At 38.8% G+C, this 25,221-nt stretch overlaps 1 protein-coding gene across 1 annotated transcript in view; it reads right to left on the bottom strand.

Annotated features, from left to right (window-relative positions):
* Window positions 1-25,221, bottom strand: part of MRC1 (mannose receptor C-type 1) — a 98,308-nt gene that overhangs the window by 36,785 nt on the left and 36,302 nt on the right. The window contains exons 7-14 of the mRNA XM_008002410.3: window positions 21,590-21,775; window positions 18,218-18,375; window positions 15,014-15,124; window positions 9,998-10,113; window positions 7,827-7,975; window positions 4,496-4,695; window positions 937-1,064; window positions 375-462 (exon numbers count right to left, since the gene is read on the bottom strand). Of these exons, the coding sequence (XP_008000601.3) occupies window positions 375-462; window positions 937-1,064; window positions 4,496-4,695; window positions 7,827-7,975; window positions 9,998-10,113; window positions 15,014-15,124; window positions 18,218-18,375; window positions 21,590-21,775 (1,136 nt within the window). The remainder of the gene's footprint in view (window positions 1-374; window positions 463-936; window positions 1,065-4,495; window positions 4,696-7,826; window positions 7,976-9,997; window positions 10,114-15,013; window positions 15,125-18,217; window positions 18,376-21,589; window positions 21,776-25,221) is intronic.

The raw sequence follows: 25,221 nt of genomic DNA, 5'->3' as shown, positions 1-25,221 counted from the left end.
GCTGGTGGAGGCAGAACTTAAATTAAGAGGTACAACCGAAATTATACAAAATCACTTCTTGTGATGACTAGGGCTTCTAAGTATTGCCAGCACGTGCCAGAAGCTCTCACTTCTTCATTCCTGGAAATGGAGAAGTCCGACGAAGCCTAATCATTATTATTGGGAATATCAAAAATGTCTCCATTTCTATTGTTCTGGAAGAGGGGATAAAGCATTCAAGTTTTAGGCAGTTTACCTGCAAATCAACTTTGCATGGCAGGATAGTGGCTATCATAATGACCTGTCTTACTAAAAGTTTGGATTAAATAAAAAGATAACCTCAAAATAAATACATGATAAAGTAAGAAAGTTATATAGTAAGTGAAATTACTCACAGGAGACCCATCACTCCAAGTAAAGCCTTCTGAAGGGCTTCCATATGTCAATCCCAGCCAAAACAGTTCGTGGTAGCTTCCACTAGCTCTATGAAATCCAAAACATAAAGAAAGCATATGCTATTGCATGAAGCAAGTTCAGTAATTTATGAGGACTAACCACATTTGAAAGTTACCTCCAAAACATAAATTAATAGTACACAAGTAAAGAGATTTGATAGCTAAATAGAAGACTTATGAAATAGATGTGCATTTTAGTATATTCCATAAATATCTTAAAAACAGGCCACTGCCTGAGAGTAAATAATTGCATAGTATTGAAAGACAAGTATGTATTAAGCATCTTGAACTTTTATAGAGCAAGTCATAGCAGAATTTACACTTATAAAATCAAAGGATTTGAAAGTAAAACTAGATCAAACAGAGCCCACAGATTTGGGAGATGATACAGGTGCTCAAACTAGCGTCCTGAGACAACAATTTCAGAAACAGACAAATTTTCTCAACTTCATAAGCACCAACTAGATAACAAAAAGGAGTAATCCATAAAAACACCACTTACGTTATTAATCGCCATATTGTTTGCTGTTCCTCTTTGTTATTGATGCTAGCTAAGTCTCCACCCAGAGCTCGACAAAAATCTCGAGATTCAAACCACGTTTTCTTCTCGTGTTTTCCTTTTGCATACAGCTGACGATGATATGGTTACAAAAATTATTTTACACTTTGTAGTTTATCAAATTAAGAGAAACAATTATTTACTTTTGATGAAAGTTCATTTACAGAAAAACAAAACATTGTAATGACCCAAAACAATGTAATTCTTTTGCTTTAAAATCAATTTATGAGTGAATAGTTGGGTAAACAAAACTTGGGGGATTATTTTGTTGAGAAAACCTTAGAAAATAAAATTATTTTATAGCATAAGAAAAATTAGATGAAAATCTTAGGAGCTTTAGGCATGTGGGTTATGTATACAGCTCTTTGTAGAAGACAAGATTAATTTGGTTAAGTGTAAAAAGTGGCATTGAGATGGAAAAAAATGAAAGAAGCTTTTGATACAAAGAAAGCAAACAAGAATAAAAAGAATTTTAAGGAAAATAACTTTCCTAAAACTGTGCACGGTTTGTTATTGTGTTCAGCTTAAACAATGAATAACCTGGCAATGTTTCAACATTTTGTTGGTGATGTCCTTCAATACCGCCTTGTATTTTTCATTGTGGTTGTACATTTCAAGAGCTACTGAAGCACATGCAACCACAGACACCCATCTGGGAGGGAGTTATGAGCTAAATTAAATTTAAAAGATTATATGATTTAGGAATTGGGTCATAACATTCAGAGGACTGCAGAGAGAACAGTGAAATGCAGTCAACAGTGACAGTCTGGGACACACCCCCCAGTATGTAAATAGAAGGGAGGTATTTGTGGCCATTGACTTTTCTAATTCTCGTGCATTGGTCCTCATGAGTTATGGCCCCCACATCACAGGCTTATGGGAAAAAAAATTTGTTTCCAAGGCACTATGGTTGCCCAAGTTGTCATTAAGCAGCCGAAGACAATCTTCACCTTGACCCTAACTTGACTCAAGCTATCTGGACAAAGGTGTTTAAGTAAGTATCTACATCAGTATATCCCAGACTCCTACGATGCCTCAACTTGCTAGACTATGATATAAGATTTTATTTTTTTAACTAAATTTACTATCAGCTGAATTTCATTAATAATTCTCACACCTTAATATTTATAAAGGTGGTCTATATATTTCCAAACAAACCCTACCCCAAGTACCTCTAAAACCACCTAATTTCTAGTCAAGCACATATTTTGATTTGTTGAACATCCACCTGAAAATTCTCTCTACTGAAGCCCCTGGTTCACTTCTCAGCTCTGGGTAAAACTGCTGATTCTCTCGCAAAACTGCAATAAATCTCCATAGCCTAACATCCTCAGGCGAAGGCTAGGAATAAGATGAATCCGACCTTTGTGTAGTAACCCAAAAGTTTCCAGAGGTAACAATAAAATACTTGATTTTCTTTGTGTTAGTCCTCAAATAATCCATTTACAAATCTCTTCTGTCTTAGCCCAATACATCGCCTTCTATTTAAATTGTGTTATTAAATCTGATGGCCAATCTGGACTGAAGACTTCCTGGATTCCTATTTCTATTAGTGGGAGTGACCAGCTCAATTAACCTTACTCCTCTTGAGTTAGAAAAGACTACATAGCCTCATCCTGATGCAAATTCTTCATCAGCCTTGCCAAACTGTCTTACAGGGCATGTCATGGCCATATGCCATTCAAAGGGATTGAATAAAAGAAGTACAGAGAGCAGGACTATTAGAAAACGGTATCATTAAGCAGTAGGTAGGTAATATGGTTTGACTCTGTGTCCCCACCCAAATCTCATCTCAAACTGTAATCCCCACATGTCGAAGGAGGGACCTATAATCCCCACATTGAGGGAGGGAAGTGGAGTATGACGGCAGTTTCCCCCATGCTGTTCTTGTGAATGACTTCTCAGATCTGATGGTTTTATAAGTGGTAGCTTCTCCTACACTCTCAAATGGTCTTCTCTGTCCTGCCACCCTGTGAATAAGGTGCCTGCTTCCCCTTCCACCGTGATGCTAAGTTTCCTGAGGCCTCTCCAGCCATGTGGAACTGGGAGTCAATTCAACCTCTTTCCTTTTTAAATTACCCAGTCTCAGGCAGTATCTTTACAGCAGTGTGAGAACAGACTAATACAGTAGGTACATTTCTGTATTTGGCTAAGTCTAATTTTCTCTAGAAAGGATGTGACTTATAAAAGAGAGAGAGTAAAAGACCCAAATCCTTAATTCATTGCGGTTTTTGTTTGTTATTTTCTGGGTTTCTTTTTTTGTCTAGTTGTTGGCTTTAGTGAATTTGATTGCATAAAGAGGAAACGAATGGCCTAAACTCTGAATGTATTAAATAGTGGTAGAATATTGAATTGTCATTTAATGGACATTGAAAAGCCATGTGCCCCAACCTACCATTTCCTTTCCTCACCTATCATTATAATCATCAGGGTTAAATCAGAAAAAGGGATACCTTTAGAATACCTCTGTGGCATTATTGTAGAACAGTTTATCAATTTTGTTAGCTAAAACTTGGGCTCAAGAGCATGGAAAAAAAATGAATTGCAATATAACAGTGTGACAGGAAACTGAAATTTCTATCAAGACAAAAAGAGGCTGGGTGCAGTGGCTCATGCCTGTAATTCCAGAGCTTTTGGAGGTCTGTGTGGGAGGATCAACTGATGCCAGGAGTTTGAGACTAGCCTAGGCAACATAGTGAGACCTATCTTTACTTAAAATAAGATTTTCAAAATTAGCTAGGCATGGTGATGCATACTTGTAGCTACTTGGGAGGCTTAGGTGGGAGGAGCACTTGAGCCCAGAAGTTTGAGGCTGCAGTGAGCCAAGATTGTACCACTGTATTCCAGCCTAGATGACAGAGCAAGACCCCACTGGAGAAAGAAAGAGAAGGGGGGCGGGGAGAGAAAGAGAGAGAGAGACAGAGACAGAGAGACAGAAGGAGGAGGAGCAGGAGGCGGAGGAGGAGGAGAAGGAGAAAGAGAAGGAGAAGGAGAAGAAGAAGGAAGAGGAGAAGGAGGAGGAGGAACGGGATGGGGAGGGGGAGGAGGGGAAGAAGGGAGGAAGGAGAAAAGAAGGAATGGAGGAAGGAAGGAACAGAGGAAGGGAGGAACAGAGGAAGGGAGGGTAAGAGGGGAAGGAAGGGAGGGAGGAAGTGGGGAAGAGGGGAGAGGAGGGAGGTAGATCTAGAAGTCCTGGGAGAAAGGAGAGAAGCAGAGAGGAGGTGATAGTGGCAAAGCAGGTGAGAAACAACTTCTGTGCGCTGTGTTTATGTTGTTGGTTGCATTTCTGGGTCTAAATACATCCACCCAAGGAGCTCTTCTAAAACACCTGATCCCCAGGTTAATCAAATCAGACTTTCTAAATACCTACGGGTGGAGTCTGGGACAGAGTTTTGGTTTTTGTTTGTTGTTTGTTTGTTTGTTTGTTTTTTATGTCCTTAGGTGATTCTTTAGGCTGAAGCATACTCCAGATTCTCTTATCAGCTTTATAATTGATACTCACCTTGAAACACAAACTCGTTCTACTGCTGGCGCCCCAATCCTCCGGACATTTGGGTTCAGGAGTCGTCGTGGGCTTCGGCGGGTGGGTTACTCCTTCTGCCCAGTGCTTGCACACAAATTTTGCCTTTTCATCACATTTCAAAACATCCCATAAGCCCCCTGCAATCCCGGTTCTCATGGCAACACACCCTGGCTTTCGGCCTGTATTAAATATATAAAGTAGAATTCACTTGATGAGTGCCTGCCAAAGGCCTGCCGTGCTCCCAGAAGGCACTCAGAACCCAGTGTCAGGGATGTGGTGAAACCTGCACGTGACGAGGAGACGCAGCCAGCCGCGCCAGGGGCATTCAGCAACTGGTCTGTGCTGTTTAGAATCAGTTTGATTTTTATTTGTGTGGTCTACAACCCCAATCCAAAATGATCTCAAATGTTGGAGGGTTTTTAACACTACATTTCTAACATTTGGCAAAGTGCCCCACACACAGGCATTTAATGATAAGATATTTTATATTATCAAATTCACCATAATGGCAAAAATAGTAATTTACTCTTTCTTTCTCTCCCTCCCTCCTTCCTTCCTCCCTTCCTTCTTCCCTTCTTTCCTCCTTTTGTTCCTTCCTCTCTCCTTTTGTTCTTTTCTCCCTCCTTCCCTCCCTTCCTCCCCTCCTTCCATCCGTTCCTCCCCTCCTTCCTTCTTTCCTTCCTTCCTCCCTTCCTTCGTCCCTTCTTTCCTTCCTTCCTCCCTTCCTTCTTCCCTTCTTTCCTCCTTTCATTCCTTCCTCCCTCCTTTCTTCCCTTCCTCCCCTCCTTCTTTCCCTCTTTCCTTCCTTATTCCCTTCCTCCCCTTTTTGGTTTTCTCCCTTCTTTCTTTCTTTTTTAATTCTTTATGATTCTTTTCCTCCCACTAAGGTCCACCTAGGTTTTCCAGGACCAAAGGTTTTCACAGATTTCAAAATGAGACACACCTCAACTAGAGATTTTAGGTAAGTTACTCTAACACTCTGAACTTGCTTTCTCCTCTTCAAATGCAAATGCCAAGACCTGCCTCACAGAGCTTCAGGAATGCCACCTTTAACAAAGAAGTCCCTAAAACAAAATGAGGATGCACTGAGCTGAACAGTCTATAATTCTGTCTTACAGTCAAGGTTATTTCCAAATAGCAATTAACTAAGACAGAGCTTTGAAAGCATCAGGATTCCTCGCTGCTAGGATGAAGTCATTTTTTTTTATTATTAGACTTTGAAAGAACATGACGTGCTAAGAAGTCATTCATGAAGTTCTGGGGAGGTACACCTTTTTTAGAATATTTTCTTTGAAATCGCTGATTCCCTGACACCTCAAGGGTTTTCCCTGATTCTGAAGATTGTCTCTTTCTCTTTGCAGCACCCAGTTAAAACCTGATAACTGTGGAATAGATGACTACAGAGGCTATGGTGTCCCGTTAACCATCAGACTCAGTTCAGTTGACCTGATGCTCAGGCCCAAGCCCCAGGCTCCTTGCCCACTCCTCCTGAAGCTGTAAACTCAGCCAAAGAGGCCAGCCACCGTCCTTGTATCAAAGATATACCATGACAACGGTTGCAACTGAGTTCTATTCCAGTTCCAACCATTGTGATTCCCTAAGGACATTCCAGGGCTTGCTCCTCAGAATCCTGCTGCCGGATGACACCACAGGCAAACTTAAGCAGTTTCACTTACAGAGTAAGCCATAGTTCAGAAAGTTCGATAATTCCATAAACAAGAATCACACTATTTAGGTTACTGATCTGTTTCCCTTATTGAAAACTGAGAATGCAAATTATCGAACACTGAAGATTAGGACGTATTAGGTCAGGTAGTAAATTGATAGACTTGAGCTATTATTTTTTAGCTTTTCACCCAATCACAATGAAATATTTGCTATAAGGGATGTTGAAATTTCTCTGTGTGTGATCATACTAAACAATGTTGTGTGCTAGTGATACCACTGTATAAAAAGTCAAAGAATCTTTCAGCAACTATTTCAGAAACAACTTACAACATCTTACCAGAGAAGGTAAATCAAAATATAGAGAGAGGCAGGCAGGGTGGTGCGAGTGTAAGTAGCACAGATTTGGGGATGACACAGATTAGTGTAAATCCAAGCTTGGAAACTTTCTAGTCACATAAACTTCCTGAGTCTCAGTTTCCACCTTTTTTTTTTTTTCTTTTAATGGAGTTTTGCTCTTGTCACCCAGGCTGGAGTACAACAGCACAATCTCAGCTCACTGCAACCTCCGCCTCTCAGATTCAAGCGATTCTCCTGCTTCAGCCTCCCAAGTAGCTGGGATTACAGGCGTACACCACTGCACTCGGCTAATTTTTGTATTTTTAGTCGAGATGGGGTTTCACTATGTTGGCCAGGCTAGTCTCGAACTCCTGACCTCAGGTGATCTTCCCACCTCCTCCTCCCAAAGTGTTGGGATTACAGCCACCGTGCCTGACCTCCACTTCTTTTAAATGAAGATACTGAAGCCAGGTAACTGGCAGGGTTTTTACAAGGATAAAATAAAATCCAAAGCAAATAAAAGACTAAACATGGTAGCACATGGAAGATACGGAAATAACGAGTTCTGCATGAGCAATGTCCTTTGCTGCACCACCCAAGCACTCTAATACTTCAATTCCTAATTGCACTGAAAAGTTTTATGTCCATTTACTATAGTTTTAGGTTTTCAGAAATGAGTCAACCAGGACAGGCACAGTGGCTCAGTCCTGTAACCCCAGCACTTTGGGAGGCCAAGGCAAGTAGATCACTTGAGGCCAGGAGTTCGAGACCAGCCTGGCCAACATGGTGAAACCCCATTTCTACTAAAAATACAAAAATTAACCAGGCGTGGTGGTACATGCCTGTGGTCCCAGCTACTCAGGAGACTGAGGCACGAGAATTGCTAGAACCTGGAAGGTTGAGGTTGCACTTAGCCAAGATGGTGCCACTGCATTCCAGCCTGAGCGACTGAGGCTCTGTCTCAAAAAAAAAAAAAAGAAAGAAAGAAAGAAGTCAACCATTTGAAACATTTGTGACCACTGAGAATTTCACGAATGGGTTTTAAGTAGACCAGTACCACATAACCTAGCAAGATACCTAGCAAACTTTTCTTCCTTTTTTCTTTAGAACACTAAACTTATTAGGAAATGTTTGGGGAGAAAAAAAGGAAGAAAAGAAAAAAACAAAAAGAGAATGAAATATAAACTGTTACTAAAAGCATGATTAATTTACCTAGTCTATTTGGAGAGGTACCCGGAGGAATAACAGACTTTATCCAACAGATTTGTAGGGTGAATGCAACCCTCAACCTAAGTGCTGCCCATACCTGGCATATCCGAATTCCAGTGGGTGAACCGAACCTCTTCCTCGATGGTCCACTGAAAAGTCCCTTTGGTTTGTATATCTGAAAGTCCTGTCCAGAAATATTTTTCAGGCCTTAAGCCAACAAAACTAGTCAGGAACGCTTGTTCATATCTTTAAAAAGAAGAGTTAACATTCAATTAAGTTTTCAAAACATTTACGCCAATTTTCAAAATTATCAATATGAAAACTATCTCAGTTCCATGTTTCAGCTATAATTGAATTGGTAATTCAAACATATTGTGTTATATCTGTATGTCATCTACGTTATACACATTTTCACTAAGGAAATGTGAGCTTATGATGGAAAAATACCATATAGCTGAGTATATAAAATCATTCAGATATACTCAAACCAACTCCCTCTAGCCCTCGCCAGCCCCTCTGCCTCTTCTAAAAATATCAGAGAATTTTGAGAATACAAAGAAGAAAACTATTGTGTTTTAAAATACAGTGTTTTAAAAAATCAGTCCACTCTTCAAATAGTTCTACTGAATTATTGATTAAGCAAGTTCAAGGTTAGTAACATTATCAAGGATAATATCCATGGAATAATCTGCATGAATTTCCCCCCTCAATTTTATTCTCTCATATCTCAGCTCCGAAACAAAAGAGAAAATTATCAAGACATATAGAGAAGCAGAGACTGAATCTCCAGAAAGAATGAGAAGCAGAATCATGAATTCCAACACTGTCTCTCCCTTTGGATTCTTGTCTGTGCATTTGGCATTTATCTGAGAACAATAAAATTTGGTTGACAAGGCACCAAAAATGTGTCTGAAATGACAAACAAAACAATGGAGGCGGCAACATAGCCAAAAATCTGTCTTTCGAGAAAAAGAAAAATGGTGTCTGAAGTTTCCAGGAACGAAGACAGTTGTAGATGACTTCAGGGAGAGCAGGAAGAGATTACAGAGAAACCTAACAGCAATACAACATTTTATTTGACCATAGTGTAAATAATTTTATTTTATTCCCTAAAAAAACAAACCAAAAAAATTAAAAGTTCCAAACTCGATTCAGTTTCCTTAAATGTCTCTAAACCATATTTAACAACAGAGTTAGTGAACTCCTGAGGATAAATATTACAGAAGATACATAAAGAAAAATAAATGTAAAATATAGTGAAATCATGTACGTAATACTCCAATAGACCAAAAGATCAACTATAGTGCAGACCAGAGTATGATCTCATGGTACCTAAAGGTGAGCAGTTTACCTCACTCACAGAAGATAAAAAGTACCTATGTTCTGAGTTTCAGATGTCAGCATCATATTACAGTGCTACTACCATATATTAGACATTTCATTATACATGAAGGCAGCATGTGGATAGAAATACAGTTCTTTTATAAAGACTATGAAAGGTTATGACATCTGTCATTTTTATCCAAAGATTTTTAATATCAATAGTATCCCCTACATATTATTCGGTCTGCCTCTAAACTCCAGTATATATAACTTATTGTACTAAAACGCCATAATTTTGTTACTTCTTTACTGCAAGTGAAATAGATACTTCTCCATTTTTGGAAACTTTCTTCTGTGGCTAATCTAGAGCTTCACAGAAGCTACTCTTTGTAGAGTAGGTGAAGAGTAAATAAATAAATCTTAAAAATAGATGGGACCGTAGAGATAAAAAATTACATAAACTTCTCTATGTCCGTGTGATTTTCCTGACCGATGAGTCTGTTAACTTAGCAAAGCAAAGAATGGAAGAATGGAAAGAATGAATGAATTATTCAGTAAACTTCTTTGCCTTCTTTTTTGGTGGACAGAGTGGTAAAGATATAACGTGATTTTGAGCTGGTAACTTTTAGTTACTTTCCTGTTTTAAAAACTTCAACATATAATGGATCATTAAAAAGTTAGCTCTATAAACTACATTTACTAGATTAGTATCTGTAAACTGTTCTGAATGTTGCTTTATATTACTAAATTTAGCAAAAATGGTTTATAATGTTTGCAATGAGGAATCCAAATAAGAATATTATTTTTAATGTTTCTACCTTTACAAATCATACCTCAAGATCACACATAGTATACTCAGAAATTTAGAGTACGTTCATACTTGGGCTTTTCTGAAACTTTTTTCTATTTGACATATTTTTAAATGAAATTAAAATAGTTACATACCTGTCTTCAATAGTTGTTAAATAAGCATTCTCATTATTACAGGTTTGGTTTGCTTCTGCAAATGTTGAAAGCGTATGTCCAATCATATAGCAGTAAAAGTGATGCTTTTTCCAGCCCTATTAATGTTATCAAGCAATGAATAAATGAGCAGAGTTCATGCATATATATTATAACATTATTATTATTATTATTATTATTATTATTATTATTATTTGAGATGGAGTTTTGCTCTTGTTGCCCGGGCTGGAATGCAATGGCGCAATCTTGGCTCAATGCAACCTCCACCTCCCGGGTTCAAGCAATTCTCCTGCCTCAGCCTCCAGAGTAGCTGGGATTACGGCACATGCCACCACACCTGGCCACGGTGCCTGGCCTTAGAAAATATTATTTTAATACTTTTTCTATCAGGAAACTATTGGATAAACAATAGGAATGTCTAAAGAACACAACTCTGAAGAATCTGAAATGCAATGAAAATTATATACATAAATGAATAAAAGAAACAGTAGTACATCATTCCTCTTATGACAAATTATGCACATAATTGGGGGCAGTCATTCTCTCCGCTTCTAATGTATCCTGCAACAAAAACTATTTGTGAAATGTTCACTGAGGAAACTGAACAGAATGGCTAAGATACCAGTTTTAGAATAGGTAACCACAGGAAAGAATTTGGGGAAGCGCAAGCCTAGCTGCCTATGGAAGACGATACTAGAAGACGGGTATAAAACTACATTATTTGGTCATAGGAGACCACTTTTGAAACTTCAGGCAGCATGATTCAGCATTGTTCCTCCTCCTCCTCCCATACTCCAAGTACACAGAAATGGCCAGGCACAGTGTCTCATGCCTGTAATCCCAGCACTTTGGGAGTCCAAGGTGGCAGGATAGCTTGAGCCCAGGAGTTCAAGACCAGCCTGGGCAACATAGTGAGTCCCTATCCTTACAGAAAATTTTATAAAATTAGCTACGCATGATGGCATGTGCCTGTAGTCCCAGTTACTCAGGAGGCTGAGGCAGGAGGATTGACTGAGCCAAGGAGGTCGAGGCTACAGTGAGCCACAGTCAATCACACCACTGCACTCCAGCCTGGGTGACAAAGTGAGACTCTGTCTCAGAAAAAAAATAAAATAAAAGAAAGAAAGAAATGCTAAATAAAAACATAACAGTAAATGAAAAATCCATACTAGAGTTTGAGAGGAAGAAGGGGGAAATCTCCAGATATCCAAATTTAGTAGAATACTAAAAGCTGAATGGAAAATGCACAAACTAAATTGTTGTTGGCCAAGGACAGATGAGATCCTAGATTAAGGTCCTAGGGACTGTGGTGTGAGTGTCCACACAGAATATGATATTTGGCCTTTGTCTCATTTGAGGCAGGGAGTTGGAACTGAGGTCCTTATATAAAAATGATACCACTAACCCCCATAACCCCTTGGTTAAAGGAGAACTAGAACATTCTGCCCACAGAACCAGGAAATGACAGCATCTTGTCATCTACCTGGGGTTCTGAGTACCGAAAAAAACAATTCCTGAGTTTGAAAATAAATACCAAGTTTGTGCTGCAGATGAGTGACAGTTCCAAGTTTATGCTATTCACATTGCATGGGAATCCACAGCCAAAAAATTAAAGTCATACTTAACCTGTAAAAGGGGAATCTCTAAAGCACTCCAAGAAGTAGAATGCAAAACCACACATCAGAAATATGCCCACCAACCAGAGACTGTGACATTTGGCAAGACGGGTGGGGATGGAGAGGTCACTAAATCACAACCAAAACAACAAACTGGCCAGGAGCAGTGGCTCACACCTGTAATCCCAGCACAGGACGAGGCAGGTGGATCACTTGAGGCCGGGAGTTCAAGACCACCCTGGCCAACATGGTGAGACCCCATTTCTACTGAAAATGCAAAAATTAGCTGCGCGTGATGGCATGCGCCTGTAGTCCCAGCTACTTGGGAGGCTGAGGTAGCAGAATTGCGTGAACCCATGTGGTGGAGGTTGTGGTGAGCTGAGATCGTGTCACTGCATTCCAGCCTGGACAACAGAGCAAGACTCTGTCTCAAAAACAACAACAACAACAAACAAACCATATGAGAAAATGTCCCATTTTAAGGAAGAGTCAACAACTGAACATAATAAAACAAAAAGTTCTTATTAAAAAAACCCAGCATGTTTGAGATGACTTCGTAACAAAAGAGTAAATCCAATAACCAAAGATCAAAACAGTATGCACAAAGAAGAGGAGGATGTGAACCAAAATATGGAATGTCTAAAAAAGAAAACAGCAATGAAGTTAAAAACTCAATGGTCAGATTAAATATAGTAATCAGAGTTTCATAGAAAATTAGTAAATTGGATGAAAAGATAAAAAGATAGCAAGATAGAAAAGATAGCATAGGAAGAGACAGAGATATAAAAAGAGGTTAAAAAAAAAATGTTGATAGAAAGCATAGACAATAGGATGAGAATGTTGAACAACCACCTATGACAAGTTTCAGAAGTTTCAGAAGCAGTGAATAAAACTAATGACGGGTCACTTTCAGGAACTGAAAGATGGCTGTGAAACCTCAAAGAATCATGCTGGGCCTGGCACAATGGCTCACACCTGTAATCCCAGCACTTTGGGAGGCCAAGGCGGACAGATCATGAAGTCAGGAGTTCAAGACCAGCCTGGCCAATATGGTGAAACCCCATCTCTACCAAAAATACAAAAATTAGCTGGGCATGATGGCACGTGCTGATAGTCCCACCTACTCGGGAGGCTAAAGTGGAAGAATTGCTTGAACCTGGGAGGCGGAGGTTGCAGTGAGCCGAGATCACGCCACTGCACTCCAGCCTGGGTGACAGAGTGAGACTCCATTTCAAAAAGAAAGAATCACACTGAGTAGCAAAGGCAACAAACAAAATAATTCAAAATCTAGGCACATGTAGTAGAATGCTACACTGCTGCATTCCACTAGGTACTTGGCATTCATCCAGGCACTGCAGAACACCAAAGACAAGGAGAAGATTTTAAAGTCAATCAGAGAGAACCACCAGCATATCTACTTCAAAACAGAATAATAATTAGTATGACAGCAGGAATTCCAGTAGCAAAAACAAGGCCAGGAGAAAGTATAATAAAATAATATGTAAATTGCTGTCAGAAAACAACCATCAATCTAGAATTCTAAACTGACCTAGGTAAACTATTATTCAGGGTGAGGATGAATTTAAGACATTCTCAGACAATTTGGTGGCTGAACAATGGTTTCATTTCTGTCTTTTCCTGTAAACATTTTAAAACACATTTTAATGTCATATCTGTAAATTTTCCCCATATGAAGATCCTGGTGGTATACCTTATAATTTGGGGTTTCAGTCTCACCTGTGGGGTTCCCACAGCTTGAATAATAAGACTTCTTTATAATGAATATTTACATTTATACATGTCAGGCATCCTGAAATATTAGAAACTCATGGCCACTTTAGGCTGATTTCTTGGTTTAGGGTTTCCCACACTAATAGCATTGAATTGAAAATTAAATACCAGGTCTGTGCAACAACAACAAGACTGTGATTTTGAATTCTTAGAAAGACCCCTTGACACCACTGCATGCCCAGGCCCAGAGAAAAAAAAATATCTTATTATCTTCCTTTGTTGATGAGTAGATTTTTTTCTTCCCTAGTCCTCCCAGCCCAGTAAGGAAGACACTGCCTCAAACAGGTGTTTTTAAAGTGGTAAAGTTGTTTAAACTCTTTGCACTTCAGTTTCCTCTTCTTTTTAATCAGGACTATAATATTCATCCTGTAAATCTATTAGAATGCAATAATTGTACTTGACAAAGGACTGCTATTATTTTATTTCTATTATCATCCTAATGATTAAACAGGATTATTATCAAGATTTTAGATGTGTAGGAAAATAGAAAAAATAAAACTTAGATTGATTAAAAGTAATAAAAATGTAAGGTTTGTTATTTTAGAAAATGACAGTAATATACAAACTATTGTGTAAGCATATGATCAGGCAAAGAATATGAACGTATGCTGGAACCGAAACAAAGGATACTGGTCTAGGGACAGGAGACCTGGGTTCTAGCCTTGCCTCTGTTTCTATCAGAAAGCTACATTGCTTCTCTGAAGTTTCCAGAATTCAAAACTTAGAAGAGGAACTTTGAAATCACTCAGGTCCTTTGTGCCTCTTCCATGCTATGATTTTCCATTATCTGCTCTATTTCTTTATGGCTTATTTTTATAGTACCAAATTATCCACTTTCTGGTACATATTATAAGATTATGTGACCACAACATAATACTCTCGGGAAAAAAAAAAAATAGCTTCTACTTCGTTTTTATTCAAAGAAAATGAGAAAGGAGAAAAGAGGAAGTAGTAATCAAACAGAAAAATGATAACCATAAACCCTGTGTTTTCGTAGCTTCTGTGTGCTTTAAAAAACTATTTCACAGGGACCACTGAGTTCCTGTGGGTACCAGTTGGAGGCTGGATTTCCTACCTCCCCACTGCAGTGACCTACTGAGAAGAATCCTCTCCAGGAGATGCCTCATCTCCTGGAGAGAAATATTATAAATGGGAAAAAATGACTAAGGATCGTTTGCTATCAGCAACTTGGGGGTATCTACCTGAAATGTTCTTAACAACCCATAGGATGACAGACTATAGTAGACTATGGATGACACCTTCTCCCATGGCCTGTCCTCAACTTAGCCAGACTCCCTCTGATGTGCCATTTTTAGTTCCTGTTCTCCGTCTTCCAATTCCCGAGACATCCTGAAAGGAGCTACTGGCCTTGTGTACCTCCATATCAACTCTAGAGAATTTCCAAAGAAAACTTTAAGGAGAACAGTGAGATCAAACACTAACAATAAGCCACTGAAGATTGAGACAGCGGAAACCCTTGGCTACTGCAATAAAAGGGTGCAATAAACCCTTTTATCACACATAAAAATAAAGCCAACTGTATCAATTCATATGTGCTCAGCTTAAGTCACTGTGGGCATGGTGCACTCACTTTCTTGCAGCCTTCTTCGACTTCCACTATTTCTGGACCTTGGCTTCGTGATTTCATCTTGCAGATATAGCCAAGAGGCCACTCACAGCCCCGATCTGCCCAGTACCCATCCTGCAGGGAGCAGAGAGAAAAAAAACAAAGGATTATCAGTTTTGGTTTTATTTTTTTTTGAGACAGAGTCTCACTCTGTCCCCCAGGCTGGAGTGCAGTGGCACGATCTTGGCTCATGACAACCTCTGCCTCCCAGGTTCAAGTGATTCTCTTGCCTCAGCCCCCCAAGTAGCTAGGATTACAGGCACCCACCACCACGCCCTGCTAATTTTTTGTATTTTTAGTAGAGACGGGGTTTCACCATGTTGGACAGGCTGGTCTCAAACTCCTGACCTCAGGCAATCTGCCCACCTCAGCCTCCCAAAGTGCTGGGATTACAGGCGTGAGCCACTGCGCCCAGCCAGTTTCAGACTTTGATGTTATTTTCTTGTAACTGTGCCTGAGAGGAAGAAAATTAAGATCCAAGCTTATTGAAAGAAAACGGCATCTACCAAAAGGAAAGGTAATCGACATGTTCACATGTAAACGGTAATTTTGACTCTGGCTACAAACATGTAAAAAGAGTTTGGAATCCTAGTATGATTTTATATCTGAGATGTCCAAGCCACTGTTTAGAGGAATCCAGGGAGAAATTTAAAATGTCTATAAGTCCTTAGATGTTGGTGCTCACAAAAGGTTTGCACGCAGCCTCTTCATCAATCTCTGCAGTCAGCTCTGTCTTCAAATTAATCAAGTTCATATAAGCCATCCAGAAAAATCTCCCACGCCCAACACACCAAACTTGAAAACATCATGAAACCGCAGTCATCTTGCCTCTCTTCTTCCTATTTCTACCAATGAGTTTTCTCCTGGATATGAGGCTCAATCTTCCACTTTATGTCAGATTCTATCCCCTCCCTTTTCCTTTGAGATTTCATGTTAACAGGACCTCTCCTTTCCTTCCCTTTGCTGCTAAACATCTTGAAAAAAATGTTTTCTGGGCCAAGCACGGTGGCTCACGCCTATAATCCCAGCACTTTGGGAGGCCGAGGCGGGTGGATCACCTGAGATCAGGAGTTCAAGACTAGCCTGGCCAACATGGTGAAACTCTGTCTCTACTAATAATACAAAAAAATTAGCTGGGTGTGGTGGCGCATGCCTGTAATCTCAGCTACTCAGGAGGCTGAGGCAGGAGAATCACTTGAACTCTCGAGGCAGAGGTTGCATTGAGCCAAGATTGTGCCATTGCACTCCAGCCTGGGCAGCAAGAGCGAAACTCCATCTCAAAAAATAAATAAATACATACATACATAAATACATAAATAAAAATGTTTTCTGTATTGTCTGTCTTTAATGCCCCATCTCTTAGTTGGTCTCAGCCCAGTGCAATCTAATACGGAAGCCTTTAGCCAGAGTAATATTTATAAATTGCCACTTTGGTCTTACCCCTCTGAGACAATTCATATTTCTTGAACCTTAGTTCCTACCCACCCTTCCAGCTCTAACTTCATGATTTCAACCACACTGACCTTTCACCTCCTCCAAGCATGTTGCTTTCTGGTTTCTTCTGTCTACTCTTTGGATAGTTAACACCTAATATGTTCTTAAACTTTCAATCCATCACTATAAAAACAACCACAATGACAAAAATAATAGCCACAGTGACAAAAATAAACAACCATAATGACAAAAATTATTGAACAATAAATATGGGCTGGGAACTGTGTACTATACATGCATTATTTAATACCCATATCCTGGGCCTGGCACAGTGGCTCATGCCTGAAATCTCAACACTTTGGGAAGCTGAGGTGGGCGGGTTGCTTGAGCTTAGGAGTTCAAGACTAGCTTGGGCAACATGGCAAAACCCCATCTCTACCAAAAATACAAAAACTTAGCCAGGCGTGGTGGCATGCACCTGTAGTCACAGCTATTTGGAAGGCCTGAACCCAGGAGGTCAAGACTGCAATGAGCTGAGATTGCACCACTGCACTGAAGACTGGGTCACAGAGCAAGACTCTGTCTTAAAAAACAAACAAACTACAACAACAACAAAACACCTCATATCCACAGGTGAGCTGACTACAGCTCTTATTTCCACTTTGCAAATAAAGGCGTCAGTCATGCGGCAAAACCCAGCCTCTTAATCACTGTGTTTATTGTCTATTAATAAAAGATAAATCTGATGACATTTTTCAGTCACTAAGGTCATATTTTAATCATAGACACCATCATTTCATATGACATCTCCATATAAACTGAAATAAATGAATGTAGCTCCCCAAGTACAGGTTCTAGGCCTCATCTACCAGAGTTCTAAGTAGGTCTGCATCTACTCGGTGTATATGTATCTCTTACATCTATATGGGGCTATGATCTCTTTTTACATATATATATACACACACACATACATATATATCTCTTTTTACATCTCTTGTAATCATATATATGGCTTATAATCACTTTTTACATGTACATACATAATCATATATATATGGCTTAATTGGTCAAATGAGAGCTGTGGTGTGTGTGTATATATATATATACACCATTATAATATGGCACTATATATGTGGCCATATATATATATATAGTGCCATAGGAACAATATGACTATTTGTTATAGGCCAATTTCATCCTTGAACCAGAAGTTTCTGTCTGTTGCTTCAGTGATCCTCTTGAAAATTTGACTTTGGGCCGGGCGTGGTGGCTCACGCCTGTAATTCCAGTACTTTGGGAGGCTGAGGGGGGCAGATCATGAGGTCAGGAGTTTGAGACCAGCCTAGCTGATATGGTGAAACCCCGTCTCTACTAAAAATACAAAAATTAGCCGGGTGTGGTAGCACGTGCCTGTAGTCCCAGCTACTCGGGAGGCTGAGACAGAAGAATCACTTGAACGAGGGAGGTGGAGGTCACAGTGAGCTGAGATCATGCCACTGCACTCCAGCCTGGGTGACAGATCGAGACTCTGTCTCAAAAAAGAAAAGAAAATTTGACTTTGCTAGACAATTGAGAGGGATTCAATAAATCAAATCTGAATTTTGGTTCACCTTTTATCCATGCCAATTTATGTAGAATAAAAACAATCTAAACAAACATATGTAACTGAGTGGGACAGAAGGAAAAATCCCCTGTGACTTTCATTATAAATATCAGTAATTCAAGTGGCCTTACCTTGCCTTTCATCACCACACAATCTTCCTGTCTGTTGTTTTCATGGCTTGGTTCTCCACGAAGCCATTTGGTAAATGTTACAGGGGTCCCATCACTCCACTCAAAGTACATTTGAATCTTAATGTCATTTAAGCCAATCCACAATTCATCATTTGGCTCTAAACAGGAAGAAACACACAGTAGTACATATAAGGGCTGCTTTCCAAAGGTCAGGGGGGTAAAAGGAACGGAAGGCACTCTGCTTCATCAACAGGGCTCTACTTCCCTTGATATGATCACCATCGTGAAAGATAGTCCTCATGTGTATTCATCTGAGCTACATGCTGTCGACTTAGATGCCAACTACATTTTACCTTGTTAGTTTGAGGTTGTGTAGTGTACTCTTTACATTGTGAATATGACTGTATTCTTTAGCGGAAATATTATAGATTGTATCTCCTGGCAGTTACAAAAACAAAATTGAGGTAGGTCCATTACTATGCTCTATCTTACGAAGCTGCTTTTATTGTTACAAATAATTTACCATGTCAACTGCACTCATATTATTGGAAATATGGTAGCCTATTTATATACATCTATTTGACTACGATTAAATTGATGAATGTTTTAAAATAACAAAAATTTTAAACTGCTTCTATTTTACTGACTGTTGTTATCAAGAACATCCAGGGTGCTTCCATTAAAGATCAATCAGTGTACTGGGAGTGAAAAGTATCTATATAGTGAAAGAATTATAAACCAAGAGGTGAGACTTGCACCTGACATTTGGTAGCTACTTCTTAGGCTGTATACACAAATGAATCTGTAATCATTTTCACCATGAAATGCCATGAAATTCCAGCAAAACTCCAATAACAAATGAGGTTAAAACCAAAACAACCAATATAGATTTAAAATGTGACCATTTTGTTTTGAAATTCCATGGAGAGCATTGTTGATTTTACAAGTAGGTGCCATGCTAAAAATTCCTAAATATCACAACAAAAATGGGACAAAGTTAAAGTCAATGAAGCTTAAAGATGTCATGGCTAAAAAATAAACTTGTCTAAATAAAAAAAAAAGTTAAAGCGAACACAAATCAGTATCTATCTAATTCACACAACTGGGAGTCCCATCGTGAATGCTTCATGTATGATCATTTAGTGGTATAATAAAATTAGTTGCCAAAGTATTGTAAAGATGATGTTGTGGTAGAAAACGAGGAAAATATCACAATATATAAGAATCTCCCTAAGCGGTTTAGTCTCTTCCTCCTGAAAGTTGCCATTCAACTTTGCTTTTGGAGAAGTCACTGGCTGGCCTGGTGCCAGCCCTGGCAGATGTTTCCAGTGCCGTGGAGAATGAATGACATTGCCAAGATGATCCTCTTCTCCTTTCACTTGATTTGCAGATCGTGATCTCTTCAGCAACAAATACAGGCTTCCAAGTGACCTCATGTACCCCTCAAATATTTCAATTGAAGATCAAAGAAATTCTAACCTCCTAAGTCCCATAATTAGGGTATAGTATTAAGAGTTTTCTACATACATATTTCTCACTAAATTGTTCTTCCCCTATAACTCCTTCAATTCCTAAGCACAATCTTGATCCTAGAAAAATATATAAGATGTGAGTATAAAGTTGTTATGCTGATTTTCATCAATCAGTTGGGGAAGTTGTATTCATTGGTATAATCACAACTTACGTGTACAGGTCTCAAAGTATTCACTTGAAATATACTTCCATGATTAATACAAAAGGTATCATCTCAACTATCTAAAAAAAATTTCTAGGCTTTTTTTTAGAAACAATAATTTTAACTCTACAACTTTACTTGTATTAATATTATTTTATTGTTTAAAATAAAACCTTATCAATAATTTTAATGAAAGGTTTTCTAATTTATTAATTCTCAAGCTGAATTTCAAAGCAACTTTGGCCATCCAATTTCCTGAAATAATTACAGCAATAAAAACATCAGGTTTCTTTCTTTTACTATAGTATGTTATAGAAAGTAGAGTTAAATGTGCACTCTAGTTCTATAGCATCCTAACTAACCTGTTTTCTGCTAAATCATTTGCAAATTTTACTGGCTATGACAAGTGCCACACTAAATTTAAGTAACTGTTATTCAGACGTATCAGTTCTGATTCCATTATTATCTTCTAGTATGAATTTTCCAGGATAGGTAGACACAGAATACCCAAGAAATTGTTCATAGGCTGCAGCTGGGCTATTCTCATGGCCTAAGACACTCAATGGGGTCAACACAGGAGGATGGATACCATTTGACAGGTGCTAGGGGTAGGAGTGTTTTGGGGTCTTTTAAGTCTTTCTCTGGTACTACTCTGTTTTTTCTCATCTATTTGTTAATTGCTTTTTCCTCCCATCCCCCAGCCCCCATCAGTTTCCAAGCACTACGTGTCAGGAAGCTGTCTCCACCATCTCCACCATCCATTTCCTCTTGTTTTGCTGGGGGGAAATGAAGAGCAGCTGCAGCTATTCAGCAGCCTCATCAGTGGAAGACGAAAATGATCATCATTTAATCAACAAGCACTGCTGAGTGCCCATTATCATTATGCTGTTTCTCAAGTCGCTCGTCTTCGGGACAAGCATTCCCAACTCATTTTATTCATCTATTTTTTTCTTTCTGGTTAGTACATTTTCTATGTATTTTTAATTATGCACCTAAAATTGAGATATACATTTCTTTAGAAAAAAATTTTTTTAGTAGAGACTAGGTCTTACTATGTTCCCTGGGCTGGCCTCAAACTCTTGGGCTTAAGCTATCCTCCCACCTTGGCCTCCCAAAGTGGTGGGATTATAGGCGTGAGCCACCGTACCTTGGCCAAGAAATATATTTCTTTAAAAGGTTTAGGCTGACATCTAACCATTTCAAAAAAAAAATTCTATGTTTTTCACTGTTCAACACCCTCCCAGTATCAGCTAAATTCACAAAGAAGAAAGAAATCCAAAGTCTGAAACAGTCCATTTAGAGAACTTTTTTAGGAGATAAAATATGGACCTAAAAAAAGAAGATACATACATACACACACACAGAAAATTCCAAGGAATTAATCATTGTTGACAAGCGTAAGGTAGACTGTTCTGAATCCAGATAATACATTAAAAAATAATGTTTTAAAACTATCCGTAAACGGATTACACATTAAAAGAAAAAAATTGAACTATCTTTCAGTGATAAGAATTCTTTCAATTATTATACAATTTTCACATTGTGGCATTTTTAGCATTTGTGATTAAATTCATACGTTGTTCATTGAATTATTAATTTACATTGATTAAATTTGATGTTTCTAATAAAATTTTCCAGAGGTGGGTAGAGAGGGGTGCTCCCAGGATTAAGGCCAAGTATATTATCAGGCTTCTCACCATAGCCTAGCTGGGAGATAATAAAGTCAAATTCCTCGATGGTGTGGATACTTGCTAGGTCACCGCCTTCCTTCCTGCATGCCGTCAGAGCATCTCTCTGGATTTTCTTCTCATCTCTGTGAATCTTGTAACAGTGACCGGCATATGGCCACCACTGACTAGGACAGTGAGTAGGCATATCACTTTCTGGAAACAAAAGGGGGGGTGGGAAAAATGTGTAAATATTTGATTAAAACTATAACAATATTTTAATCATTTTATGTAATACATGAAACAGCTTATAGTCATTAGGCAAATAAAGGTAATATTTAGTTTTTATTTTTGTGGCATACATATTCACAAAAGATAGACAAGCCATATACTATTTTGTTGGTTTTTAGACAAAACAAAAGAACCTACTTTTTAGTCAAATGGGATATGACCTTATCAATTTCCTTTCTTTCTTTCTTTCTTTTTTAAGAGACGAGGTCTCACTCTGTACCCCAGGCTGGAGTGCGGTGGTGTGATCACGTCTCATTGTAGCCTCAACCTCCTGGGCTCAAGCAATCCTCCTGCCTCAGCCTCCTGAGTAGCTGCAACTACAGGGCATAAGCCACTGTACTTGGCTATGGGAAATTTCTTTTTAAAAAGTTGTACCTATAACAAAACTATACTAATATATATTAGATTATCTAAATCTTGTCAGCAAACCTGAACTAAGCATCTGTTATGCACTGTTTAAATGCTGGAGGCCTGACAGCTTTGGGGGACTAAATACATCCCCTAAAATATTTGAATTTACTTTATTCTATGGACATTAGGGAGCCAGTCACTCTTGAGAGGCAGATTAGTGTTGAAGTAGACAGCTGGAATGGTTGGGGGACAAACGGTCCCCAAGGAGCCTCCGCCACCATAGCCACACGAGTCAGTCACCCGTTGCCTCAGAACAGACCCACTACCATTTACTTGCTCCCCAAAACTGACACGTGCTCTTGTAACTAGAAGAGGGATTTGGAGTCAGAACTCGTAAAACCTGAATGTGCGGTGAGTTGTGTGATCTTAGGCAAGTCACATCACATGAACAGAAATATCCATACGGGTGAAAATTTTTAAATGAGATTAATACTAACACTAATATCAAACCACCCACCCTGTGTTCTTCTGAACTAGAAAAGAATAGAGACAGGGTGCTTGTAAACCACAAACACCACACAATCATTATTTAATTAAACCAGTTGTCAACATCCTCAGGATCGCTACTAATAGCATCGAATCGTATAATCTTGATTATACACTGCAAAAATTTACTTTAATAGTAATGAGCTAGGGGAAAGTGACAATAAAGACATTTGAAGGCAGAAACTCACTTTATTCATCCCTATTGCCTTGAGCCTGGCACAGGGCCTGATACATATAGGTGTATTGAGTATTGGAAGAGAAAAAGAATTGAATTGAAGTTATAGCTGATATACGGCTGCTTGTTATTACTATTCTAGAGATACTATTTTTTTTTTTTTTTTTTTTTTTTTTTAGACGGAGTCTCGCTTTGTCACCCAGGCTGGAGTGCAGTGGCTGGATCTCAGCTCACTGCAAGCTCCGCCTCCCAGGTTTACGCCATTCTCCTGCCTCAGCCTCCCGAGTAGCTGGGACTACAGGCGCCCGCCACCTCGCCCGGCTAGTTTTTTGTATTTTTTTTAGTAGAGACAAGTTTTCACCGTGTTAGCCAGGATGGTCTCGATCTCCTGACCTCGTGATCCGCCCGTCTCGGCCTCCCAAAGTGCTGGGATTACAGGCTTGAGCCACCGCGCCCGGCCTAGAGATACTATTTCAAACAGTAATTTGACAACATGTTTTGCTTAGAGGGGGACTATATTACCAAATGAAAGTGAACTTATATATTATTTAAGCTCATATTAAATGTTTTCAAATGGCTGCCTCAGTATATGTTCATTATAGGGTAACTTTCTTCACTATTCCTTTAATTCCTGAATTGGCCCTATCTTCCCTTAAAGGTGGAGAGTATCTGAAATATCATTGTTTAAGCCCAGGATTCTGTGCCCCATAGTCATACAAGGAACTAATCAGTCATGAGGCTCAAATGGTGTACAATTGTAATAAAAATGCATATTTAAAAAAAATTATATTCCCTCAATACAATTTAGATTCTTTGCACTTCCAGTGGTTAAAAAAAAGAAGAAAAAGAAAGAAAAAGAAAAAGAAAAAGAAAAAGAAAGGTTAGCACAGCTTTGGAGCCCTCTGGTGGTTGATTTTAATTTTGCTACCCAGGAAATTGACAATAGGATCAGCCAATGCTGAGTCCTTCAAAAACTGAACCAATGAACTTTAAAAATATTTGAAAGCATGAAAACAACCAACTTGAGTGACATGAAGGGGAGTTCCCTGGGGCAGCCACAGAAGATGGTTTGTTCCTCTAGCCACAGCTCATGTGCTCAGTGCCCACATGTGGTTAGTGCCTGCTAAGCCAGACCATACAGCCCCAGAGACCTGAGGACTAGGGATGAACGGGTTAGTGTTACAAGAATTCACAGGGTTTGAGGTTGAATTCTTGCCTAAGGATGTTGCCAATCCTTTATGTTGCATAATTTGAACTCTGATATGCTTTTCCAGGTTCTGGTTTATCTGAGTTTATAGATAAAACAGAATCATTAATCCAGGGAGTATAGAGACGTTCAGAAACTCACGTCAAGCGGTTAGCAAGTGAAGGAGGCATCAGAGAGAAATAAGAATGTACTGAGTGTTTGATGAAATGAACAAAATTTTATCTCAGGAAGAAGAGTCACGAATATTTCCATTTTAGAGACGAGGATCCCAACACCAGCAGGTTAAGCAGTAAGGCCAAGTTACAGAATTCTGAGTGCTGTACCAGAGAAACTATAAAATAACTATTCTCCTCTTTGGCAACATGGAAATTCCAAGTCTTAGAAAGAGAATTGTATGAAGTCTTCCAAAAAGGAAAAAATATACTATTTCTCCTAGAGGAGGAATAGTGGAGGTAAAACGCAAAAATGATGGGCTTTCCCTGAAGATACCCACTGTCATTATGGAGAGCCTGTAAAGTATAATCAAACCCAACATCCATGACCCTCATCTATATCTATTTAAGATCTTGGCCAAATCTACATCAATTAAAATCGCAAACACATCTCCTCCCTAATCCAACAAGTCCACTTCCAGGAATTACCATGTGCATGAAATGATGTGCATACAATGTATACAGTTATTCACTTCAGGACTGTTTGTATTAATAAAAGATTGGAAGTAAATTAAAAATCCATTAACAGGAGACTGGTCAAAAAAATATATGTGCTGTCTCTGCAATATCTTTTGGACAGCCATGAAAATACACATAGAAGCTATTTATATTCTATATGGAATGATGTCCAAAATTGTTATTAAGTGGAAAACATCGGGTAAAAACTATTACAGTATATTACCATTTGTATGAAACAAAAATAATTATAAATGTATATGTTTATATAGTCACAGAATAACTAAGGATACACACCCAGAAACAATCATTCTCCAGGAAGGTAAACCAGGTGTTACAGGTAAAAGGTAGGGAAAACCTTATTATTTATCATGTTGTACCTTTTGAATCTCTAGCCATGTCAAGCATATTTTAAAATACATGA

Source organism: Chlorocebus sabaeus, chromosome 9 (assembly GCF_047675955.1).
Source record: "Chlorocebus sabaeus isolate Y175 chromosome 9, mChlSab1.0.hap1, whole genome shotgun sequence".
Classification (NCBI taxonomy): domain Eukaryota; kingdom Metazoa; phylum Chordata; class Mammalia; order Primates; family Cercopithecidae; genus Chlorocebus; species Chlorocebus sabaeus.
Note: the sequence above shows the minus strand (reverse complement) of the source record. Positions and strands in the feature narration are given on the sequence as shown.